We start from the raw sequence: 11,428 nt of genomic DNA on the forward strand, positions 1-11,428 counted from the left end.
TACATATAAGGATCACTCCCCTGGGCAATGTGGGATATCACACTAAGCCCATCTCCTTCCCTGTAGTGTAGATAATATTGTTTGTTAAAAAAAAAAGAATAATAATTTACCTACTATGAAAATTAATATTGTTTGTTAAAAAAAAATAATAATAATTTACCTACTATGAAAATAACTTACCTACTGTTTAATTTTTATGAAAATAATGTGCCTATTTTTGAATTTTTACAAAAGTTAATGTATCTACATTTTTTTAATTTTTAACAAAATTAATTTACCTACTTCTTTTTATGGTATTCGTATACATAATATGTAGAATATATGTGCGTATATATTGGATCTAATTAAGTTGGTTTTGGATTTGGATTTGGGGAGTTCACACAAAATTAAAATATGTTTTTTTTTTTTAACAAACGATATTATCTACACTAAGGAGAATGGATGGGCTAAGCCTCACAATGAGCTAGCAATAATGTGGTTTAAATTCGCCTTTGGCGAGAATCGAACCTAAGACCTTTCCCTTACAAGTAAAGAGGAATATCACTGGATCGTAATACTAAGTGGCAAAATTAAAATATGCTAAACAAATTAAATGTCTAAAAAAAAGTATGAAGGATTTGGTGGCATGATTTTGTAAATAAACACAAAGTCACGAACAACTTTTATCTAACATGACTTAATATTCAAAATTTGAGTTTTATTTAGAAGTTATAAATGTAAAAATGATAAACACATACTATTTTTAATCTCTTACGCATCTATATTTAATTATATTTGTTTTCATTTGATTATCCGATGGCCAAAACACAAAAAAGTGGTGAAAAGTAAAAACAGTAGTGTGAATATTGCCACCGTTGGAAAATTTGCAAACATGTTAAAATATGTTTACTGTTTCGCAAAAGTGCGATTTGAAAATTTTTATGGAATAAAAAAAAAAAAATTTATGGACGAGAATCACCTCATAATTAATTCACAACAGTATACTGTTATGTTTCTACTTTTCAAATATACTTTGTCCTTATTTTTCATGTTTAGGGTTATTATTACGTTCAATATAGAAAGAATAAAACTGGAGCGACTTCCTATACTAAAAGAAAGAAAAAGCGCCATTTCCTGTAAGTCTAGAGTGAATTCATCAACTGTTTCTCTTTTTATTTGTTGAATGTAATGTTACAAAAATATGTCTCCATTCTAAAATTACTTTTCTCTTTTTATTTGTTGAATGCAATGTTCCTAAAATACGTCTCGATTCTGAGATGCCTTTATTAGGTCAGGATTCTGAGGTTACTTTTTATTTATCCTCTTATTTATTATAACAAATTTTCAGTTTTTCTATGTAATGTTTATAACAAAGCCAGTGCCATATATCTCCATCATTAAACGCTTTCCTATATGTGCACTCAATTTTCTGGCAACATTCTGCTTGTCTTCCAACTTGGTACTGGCATCTGATTCTGGAATTTATTTGCTATTTTTTATGGGTAATGCTAGGAGATTAAATTTGAAGACAAAATTTTAAAAATTAAAGAACATAAAAGTTGATAATTAGTTTATTACTTAAACGTTGATAAACGTGCTTATTCCTATTGGGCACACATTGTTTAGTTTGCAAATTTAGTCTCCCTAACATTACCTTTTTTTTTTTTGTTTTAGTTCCTTTGTAATTAAATTCAGAGAAATATTATAATATTATATGTCACTTGATCCTTGTGTAAAGATTCCGAAAAAAATTAAAAAACGAAAAACAAAGCAACTTCGGTTCGTATATATGGGAGCAACTGCTTTGCTTATTTTCAAACAGCAAGCTCCATACATTCGGCACATATATATTTAGCTAGCTACTTACCAGAATTTCAAGTTGAGATATACATATATATCTTGGCTGGCTTGTTTCTTGTTTACTCAAAATCAAAGATGAAGGCTGAGAAGGAGAGTAGATCTGGATCATATGCACTTCTGCTGGCGGCAAGGGACTCAGACTATGTGAAGAAAGTGTATGGTGGGTATTTCAATGTGTTTGTTGCAGCGTTTGGGGAAGAAGGAGAGAGGTGGGACTTGTACAGGGTTGTAGAGGGAGAGTTTCCTGGCATGGATGACCTTCAAGGCTATGATGGCTTCGTCGTCAGTGGCAGCCCGTATAATGCTTATGGCAATGACTACTGGATCATGAAACTCTGCTTTCTCTTGCAAACTTTGGATGCCATGGAGAAGAAAGTCCTCGGAATTTGCTTCGGTCATCAGGTACATATATATATATATATATATGTTGATATGTACCTAGGTTATTACATATACATACATGTTCTGGTAAGAGAATAGTACTACGTATACTTGCGTTTATTAATTTGTAGCATATACTTCAATCTAATGTCACGTTACGTACGATGACCAAAAGTTGAGTATTACTTGCTTTTTCCTTGTATAGGTGTTGTGCAGAGCACTTGGAGGAAAGGTTGGGAAAGCTTATACAGGGTGGGATATTGGGCTGAGGAAAGTGAACATAGTGAAGGACTTGGCTCCATTCAGCTTCCTTAATTACTTGGACGACATGCCGCCTGCGCTTTCCATCATTGAGTGCCACCAAGATGAGGTCTGGGAAGTTCCTTCAGGTGCGGAGGTGATTGCGTACTCGGACAAAACAGGTGTGGAGATGTTCACCATTGGAGGCCACGTTCTGGGCATTCAAGGTCATCCTGAGTACTGTAAGGACATTCTTTTGAATCTCATCGATCGCCTTTTCAACAGCAACTGCATAGAGAAAGGCTTTGCTGAAAACGCAAGGTCTGCACTGCAATTAGTTGAACCAGATAGGAAGTGTTGGGAGAAGATCTGCAAGACTTTTCTCAAGAGAAGATAAATAACCATGCCAAACGTGCATATTGCGTGGTGTAATTTGAACTCGAAGTGTATAATTATTGAAGAGGAGGGCACGAAATAAACAGTGCGTCGCCGGTTCTGTCCCTCATTTTATTCATGGTTTTTGGGTTTTGTACAGTGAAGTGACTATTTTCCCCTTGATCATGTCGGTGCGCGTGCGTGGAAGATGTTGATCTTCCACTTTATATTTTCCTCTCCTTTTTTCCACTTTTTCTTTTGATAAATTACATTTTATCCCTTCAGATTTTGGATCAATTACAACCTCGTACAGCATCTTTAAAACATTTCAATTTCGAACATTTACTTATCATTTTATTTTAATTCATACATCCCTTAGAAAATTTATTGAATAAACCTTTAATAACCCTTGTTAAGTAAACCATTAAATGATAACGTGATAACTATGAGATCTACATTTATATTGACGTGACTACCAATTTTATGCCATGTGGCCAAAAAAAAAAATCTATGCATTTAAAAATATAATAATTTATCCTAAAATAATTAATTAAAAAAGTAAAATAAATAAATAAAACCTAAAACCCATGTCTTCCCCGACCCGTTTCTCCTTCACCTCCACTCTCTTCACCTCTCTTCCCTTCTTTTCCCCAGATCAACGCCGCCCCCTTGATAGGAGCATATTCATGCGACTTAAATGGCTTGTTCTCGTGCATTTACGTTATGTTTCTTTAGTTATTTTAGTCCTTTATGCTTCTTTTGTGTGTTTTCAGGTTCTAAGGGCAAAGTATGCAAAATGGTGCATTTTGGTGCATTTTGGAGTAGTTTGGGGCGTTAAATGGATTGCATATACTTGAAGCCAAGTAGATGGACGAAATTGAAGACCAAAGGAGGCCCTTTGTACCAGAAATTCACACCAACACATCCCATTTCAGATTGCATTCCAATCATTCTAGCCAAGCCACATGCACTCCCTTTAATTTATTCAACCTAGCTGTCAAAGCACATGCACATTCACCCTAATCATTCACATACACAATCTGCCATCATTCACACATTCATTCCACATGCATTCCCTTCACAAATCAGCCACATGCACTTTGCCTTTCATCATTGCACCATAAATCAGCCACATGCACCCATAATCATTCAACCAACTTTGCACATGCATTCATCATCATAACCTAGCTGTCATTACCCTTTAATCACATGCATAAATCAGCCACATGCATCTCCCATCACCATTCCAGATTTCCACCAAGTTCCTAGCTATCATATTCCCTCCTTTCCACCTATAATCTTAAATTCGTCCAAATTTGTGTTTAAGGTCAGAAACTGCCTAGTTAGTGTTTTTAGGCAGTTTTGAGTCTTTTGAACTTGTTTTGAGTCCTTTGAGTCTTTGTATTGTCCAATATAGTTAGAAAGTGTTTTGATTTGTGTTTCTAAGTATTTTGATTCAAGTTTTCATCCAATTTCGTCCAAACTAGTGTAGGTGCTCAAAACTGCCCAGAAAGTGGTTTTTAGGCAGTTTTGAGTCTTCTAGTTGCTGTTTTGGGTTTTAGGTTTGTTTAAGTGTTTTAACTTTTAGTTTTGCATTCTTTGAGTCAAGTTTAGTGTTTTATATTGTGTTTTTAAGTTTTTAAGTCAGTTTCCAAGTGTTTAGCAATCCCTCCTAATCCCCGGTTAAGAACGATCCCTACTTATATCTATACTACAATTGTCAAAAAGAGGGTTTAATTTGTGTGCGTATAATTCTCGCATCAAATTTTGGCGCCGTTGCCGGGGATTAGCAACTTTGCTAATCCCTTGGATTGTTTTATTTTCGTTTGTTTTTATTTTTCCAGATTCTTAATTTTGTTTTGTTTCTTGTTTTAGGTACTAGTTCATGACTCTGAGTTCTCATCCGATTCGTGAACATATCCTGGAGTGATTGGGTTCTTCGTCCGGCTACAAGACGTAAAAGAAAGCGCTACTTGGGAGGCAACCCAATACAGTGAATAAAACAAAGCTTTTTCATTAATTTTCGAGAAATTACAAATGTATCTAACAAATGGAGCTTCACAAAGGTTGTTTTTGTTTTTGTTTGCGTGAAGACCCACCACGAGGCAAAACTCTAGAAGCAGAAGGCATCGAAGCAGGAGGCATCGGAGCAAGAGGCATCGGAGCAAGAGGCATCGGAGCAAGAGGCATAGGAGCGGGAGGCATAGGATATAGAGCATTCCAGGCCCCAATACTTGGCGGAACGCTGGATGACCCAGGAAAGAGGTGCCCCTGGAAGAAAGACGCAAGCCGTTGACGGTCACTTTGCATCCGACCTTGAGATTCTTGCATCTCATCAAGCTTCCTCTTCATGCCCGACGAATAGTTATTGGCAAGCACATGCAAAGTTCTATTCTCGTACTTAAGTTGTTTGATCTCTTGTTTCAGGTTCTCCACCTCCGCCATCAAGGATTCAACCTGTCGGGAGCGAGCAAGAAGGCGTTGGCCCATGTTGGACACAGAGCCAGCGCACTGAACACTCAGAGCCAGGGATTCTTGAACGGCCAACTCATCGGACCGTCCTGAAAGCAGCTGACTGTCTTTGGGAGTGAGGAGGTTCCGAGCCACTATCGTAGCCGTTGTGGGATCCGTCATCACAGAGTCCTCATCTGTAAGAGGGCCATGGGAAGATAAGAAAGACGGGCACCATACCTTACCCTGACGAGACGCAACCGGATCACTGCTTAGACTCAAATCTAAGCAAAGGTTCGATGGGTTGGATGAGCTAGCCATTGTTCACGAAGTTAAAAGAGAAGGGGTGGACGGAGTAGATTTTCAAAGGGCCGGAGACGAGTTTCAAGAATGGAAAATCTTCAGAGTGTGTAAGTTGGCGGTGATCGATAGCTCTATAAAAAGCCAAGGCAACGCGTCCACCGATTCAAAAAGCCTCGGCTTTTCAGAAAACGCGTTCAACACGTGGAGGCCATCATCGCAACTACACGTCTTTAGCCGACAAGCGCAAAGTTCGGCGACGCTTTATCTGCTTTTCAGAAAACGCGTGCAGCTTTATCGAAGAGGCGTCTTCAAAGATCGAAGAGTCGTCACTATTCCAAAATGCCGGATTTGCGGGATCAAAATGTTTGTCGACAACGGTAAAAGAACAGTATCACCACTTGCTATTGAATTCCCTATATATGTCGACCTTCATTTTTTTTTTGGCAAGACAGAACTGAAGAAAATGCCCAACTCTTTCTCACCTCTGAGGGCGCACTCCCAGCAAAGCCTTTCGAAATACTCCATTCTTTCTTCTTCCCCAAAGATGATACCAGATGCCTGGAGTACAGATGACCCAGGAGGAAACAGCACCACAAATACATGTGCTGATTCATTCACCGCTTCTTCAAAAGCAAAGGTATCTCATATCATCAAAGGCAAAAGCAAAGGTATCTCATATCATGCTCTTTCCCTGTCTTTTCCTTTGTCCTTGATATTACTTGCATGGCAAAGTTAAAGAAGCAATCAGCCGGCACTTGGAGTCTATCTGGACTCTATTCCCTGGTTGCTTACCTAGCTTTGCTGAGCTATCCTCTAACCCTCTTCAATACGAATTGGAGAGATTGAACAAAGAAACAGATAAGAGGAGGAAGCTCAGACCTTCGGGGGAGACCAAAGGAAGCCTGCTGCCCAGTTCAGGAGTAGCACAAAGGAAAATCAACGATGGGAGCAGCGCAGTTCAAGAGTAAGCCTGTGGAATCACAAAAGATCCAAGCCTCACTGCAATCACCAAGGAGAAGATGGAACGAACATTTCATAACCAGATTTGCATCTTTAAACTCTTCTCTTTGTTAGATACATTCTGCCATGTTTAGTATGTTTAGTTGCTGTTTATGTGTTTACTTTTGTTTGGTGTGTTTTAAGCTTAAAACATTGAGGACAATGTTTGATTTAAGTGTGGGGGGGTAACTAAGTATATTTGATGCAAATTCGCGGGATTTTATCACCCATAACTTCTAGTGTTGTTCCTTGCTGTTTTAAAATGTTTTTAAACTGATTTGGAGTGTTTTAGTGTGTTTTGTGTTATAACTCCGAAAATCACATAAAAATTTGAAAAACATGTTTTGAAAAGCCTAAAAAGAGTGTTTTGAGTCGTTTTTGTGTCGTAGGTACCTTCCAACACTTGCCTCAGGATTTGGTTTTTAATTGCATGACTGTTAAAAAGAGTTATAAACATAGAGAAAAGTTTGATTTACTCTTGGTATATGCTTGGTTATGGTTATAATGTATGACTTCACATGCAATCATAAAAGAAAAATTAGTTTTTGTAACATGCCTGAAGGAAGGAACTCAAACAAACGCTACAACCCTGAGAGACTTGAGCCTATAACGTTCTTTGGAGAGTATAATCTGTGATTTCTTGTTTTCTAAAGTCGTTGCATGATCTCATTATTCTTTGCTTGGTTACTACTTAGAAGGCGTTTCATCATATAGTTCCAAATGCTAGAACTCATGCCCATTTCATTCAAAGCATGTTATTGATTTGCATAACACATATTCAAGAAGAAGTTGTGTAGTGACCACCACCATAGCCAAATAGCCTTACTTCCCATATTTCGTATATGTTGTAAGTTTTAACCCCGTTGAGCCTTGTTTAGCCTTTATTCTTTGTTTACCCACATTTTCTTCACCTAGCCTAGTTTAGGACAATCCCCACCCTTGTTCTTAAAAGATAGTGAGCATGACTTAATTGAATTCCTTTTGAGTTACATTATGAAAGAAAATGAGTGTGGGGGAGAGAATGTTTAAGTGTTTATGTATGTTTTGAGATTCAAAAGAAAAGAAAAAAAAAAGAAAAGAAAGAAAGAAAGAGAAAAAAAAAAAAAAAACTTGAAAAAAAAAAATGAAAGAATGAGTGATTGAAGAAAGGGTCCAAAACACCAATTCTGGCCGTAAATTGTCTAAATTCTCCCTTTTTGTTCAAAAGTTGAGTTTTCATTCAAAAGTGAATTCTAAGTTGATTCAAGTGCTTTGCTCACTATTTCTTTAAGAACCTTTGTTTTCCATATCCCTTCTTTGTTATCCACACGCCCCGAACCCCATTACAACCCGTGACTTCAATCTTGAGTGTTATGTGTTTCAATTTGTGGAGTTTGAACTTGGTATGAGCATATGGTGTCACTGGTTCTCGCGTCTAAGTAGTAGCATTCCATTCATGAGATCATATCTAAACATGCTTATTAACTCCAGAAATTGCGTTCTTTGTGATACATATATGTGAGTGTTCGGTTTCATGTTTACATCAATCTTCTCACATATACTTAGTGTAGGGTGTGTAGTCAGAAAATCTGAGTAAAAATTGAGTGCATATCTTGTGAGGAATTGAGCAAATTCTCTAAGGCATGTTACTACATTCAAAACATGGTTTTAAATGCTTAATTGTGAAATAGTATGTGGTGACTGTGATTAAGAATGTAATTAAGTGTGAAGATGACTAAAATCTGTGGGAATGATGATTTTTAACATGTCATGTGCATTGGAAATCCCTAAGACGATTGTTGGAAGGTTTAGGTTGTGTTTTACTTGTTTTGTTTCGTTTCGTTTTGTTTTGTTTTTCTTTCTGTTTTGCTCGAGGACTAGCAAAAGATAAGTGTGGGGGTATTTGATAGGAGCATATTCATGCGACTTAAATGGCTTGTTCTCGTGCATTTATGTTATGTTTCTTTAGTTATTTTAGTCCTTTATGCTTCTTTTGTGTGTTTTCAGGTTCTAAGGGCAAAGTATGCAAAATGGTGCATTTTGGTGCATTTTGGAGTAGTTTGGGGCGTTAAATGGATTGCATATACTTGAAGCCAAGTAGATGGACGAAATTGAAGACCAAAGGAGGCCCTTTGTACCAGAAATTCACACCAACACATCCCATTTCAGATTGCATTCCAATCATTCTAGCCAAGCCACATGCACTCCCTTTAATTTATTCAACCTAGCTGTCAAAGCACATGCACATTCACCCTAATCATTCACATACACAATCTGCCATCATTCACACATTCATTCCACATGCATTCCCTTCACAAATCAGCCACATGCACTTTGCCTTTCATCATTGCACCATAAATCAGCCACATGCACCCATAATCATTCAACCAACTTTGCACATGCATTCATCATCATAACCTAGCTGTCATTACCCTTTAATCACATGCATAAATCAGCCACATGCATCTCCCATCACCATTCCAGATTTCCACCAAGTTCCTAGCTGTCATATTCCCTCCTTTCCACCTATAATCTTAAATTCGTCCAAATTTGTGTTTAAGGTCAGAAACTGCCTAGTTAGTGTTTTTAGGCAGTTTTGAGTCTTTTGAACTTGTTTTGAGTCCTTTGAGTCTTTGTATTGTCCAATATAGTTAGAAAGTGTTTTGATTTGTGTTTCTAAGTATTTTGATTCAAGTTTTCATCCAATTTCGTCCAAACTAGTGTAGGTGCTCAAAACTGCCCAGAAAGTGGTTTTTAGGCAGTTTTGAGTCTTCTAGTTGCTGTTTTGGGTTTTAGGTTTGTTTAAGTGTTTTAACTTTTAGTTTTGCATTCTTTGAGTCAAGTTTAGTGTTTTATATTGTGTTTTTAAGTTTTTAAGTCAGTTTCCAAGTGTTTAGCAATCCCTCCTAATCCCCGGTTAAGAACGATCCCTACTTATATCTATACTACAATTGTCAAAAAGAGGGTTTAATTTGTGTGCGTATAATTCTCGCATCACCCCTCCCCATCACCACCGCAGAGCTCTCTCTCCGATCTGTCTGCTTCTCATGGAGGTCCTCTGTCACCTCCCAATCTCGCCGTCTACCGGGCCGATTTCCCTTCCTCACAAACCACAGTATCTGCGCCACCTCCCTAGGGTTCCACCTCTCCCAGCGCAGCATTTTCCTGATGGGTTTTCCCAATTCCCTAGTATTTACTATATATTTAATCAAATGGTAAAGAATCTTATTTTCTATTTCTGTTTTTTCTTTCCGTAATGTTTGGGAACCCTGTAAGCCATGAAGGGAGGACGCATATATTCCGATCCCAGTTGCAATAAGATTGGAATAATTTTGCATGTTAGATTCATTTGATGCAATTATTAAATGAATAATAATCCACCCAAATGTGGAGATGGGTTATGCTAATATCTCTTGGTAATATCTTTTAGTTGTTAAGTTAATTAAAAGATATTCTCTTGTGGAATATGTTTGGATAGTGGGCTTGGCTTAGCCTCCAAGCTTTCGCTCTAACCCTAGTTAGACCCCTATAAATAGAGGTCTTAAGGAGAGGGTTTAAGCATTCAATAAAGCAGCCATTCCATAGCATTCAAGAGGAATTTCTCCCTCACACGCCCTTCACACAAATCTCTTCTCTCTTCCTATAAAGAGGAATTTCTCCCTCACACACTCTCCGCACAAATCTCTTCCTATAGTTCGATTCTACAACCAGTTTGATCCCTATGCTAGAACAAGTATGTAATCTAACCAGGTTAGATGCAACCTAATTCTATAAATGGTGGCATTCGTGCTTGTCAATGGCTAAGGCTCGCAAGAACGAGACAATCGTACAAAATTCATCAATTCTGTTAGGTATAACCTAGGCAATTTCCTATCTATTATCTCATATATTTCCAACATTCCAGTTGAACGTTTTGGATTTTAAGATCAGGACGTTCGATAGTAGTGGCATTGCTGGTAGTGCTTAGTGGGACTGTTGAACTAGAATCCCTAGTCTTTTATTCCTATTGTGAATATCAAATCTTTGTTCTAAAAACAGCATGTCCTCATGTAGAAACTGGCGATTTTGCTCCCATAAGCAGAGCGTGAGCGATTAATTGTAGTGTATGTATGGACATGAGGAATAGGGTGTTTAACACAATGCCTAGTGTCATGCAATAATCATCAAAATTTTGAGATGTAAATTCATCAGCATTATATCAGGTCGAATTGACTTAACAGGATGATCTAGGAACTGTGCTCGTATTTTAATTATTTAAGCAAGAAGTCTTGCAAAAGCTACATTTCGAGTAGACAAGTGGCAAACATTTGACTATCGTGTAGATGCATCAACCAAAACCATAAAATATCGAAATGGTCCACAGCTTCTCTTGAGATACAAGCCTTGCAAGAGTTATCATTTGATATAGCAATATGCCTTCTCAATAATGGATGCCCATTAGAGTTGGTAATGATCCTACGCATCATGGTGGATCTTGGATGGACAGACAGTTATGCCAAAGCATGTAAATTTTTGGATCAATGAACTTCTGGTTCATGACATTATGTGCTTCAGTTGTCTTTATGTATGGATAATATAATCCACTTCATAAACTGTGCAACTTCTCCTATGTACGCTTTTGGGTATCCTCAGTATTTACATTTTTCGTTTCAATATGGTATCCTTTCAGATGTATGTCTTCAGAACTCAACAAATTTCTTATTTTTCTCAACAAAACAAAAAACAAAAAAAACAAAAAAACAAAAAAACCAAAAAAACTCAACAAATGTTTTGTAGATTGAGTAACGTATAACACATTTTGTATGGATAATATTGTTCCACTTGGTAACATAACTTCACTTTTCCTAAGCCTTTAATTACG

The 11,428-nt window shown here is 37.2% G+C and overlaps 1 protein-coding gene across 1 annotated transcript; it reads left to right on the forward strand.

Moving 5' to 3' along the window:
* The first annotated feature begins 1,761 nt into the window (after nucleotides 1-1,761).
* On the forward strand, nucleotides 1,762-3,477 carry LOC103942059 (gamma-glutamyl peptidase 5-like). The gene is made up of 2 exons (XM_048577361.1): nucleotides 1,762-2,241; nucleotides 2,426-3,477. The coding sequence occupies exons 1-2, from the start codon at nucleotides 1,915-1,917 to the stop codon at nucleotides 2,855-2,857; spliced, it is 759 nt and encodes a 252-aa protein (XP_048433318.1). The 5' UTR covers nucleotides 1,762-1,914; the 3' UTR covers nucleotides 2,858-3,477.
* The last annotated feature ends 7,951 nt before the right edge of the window (nucleotides 3,478-11,428 follow it).

Source organism: the organism of the source record quoted next, unplaced genomic scaffold, assembly GCF_019419815.1.
Source record: "Pyrus x bretschneideri cultivar Hongxiangsu unplaced genomic scaffold, Pyrus_bretschneideri_v1 Contig110, whole genome shotgun sequence".
Taxonomy (NCBI): Eukaryota; Viridiplantae; Streptophyta; class Magnoliopsida; order Rosales; family Rosaceae; genus Pyrus; species Pyrus x bretschneideri.

Bases quoted from the DNA above. Each gene is read 5' to 3' on its own strand.
- LOC103942059 (XM_048577361.1), top strand. From the start codon at position 1,915: ATGAAGGCTGAGAAGGAGAGTAGATCTGGATCATATGCACTTCTGCTG. The intron at 2,242-2,425 runs GTACATATATAT...TTCCTTGTATAG, and splicing joins GAATTTGCTTCGGTCATCAG to GTGTTGTGCAGAGCACTTGG.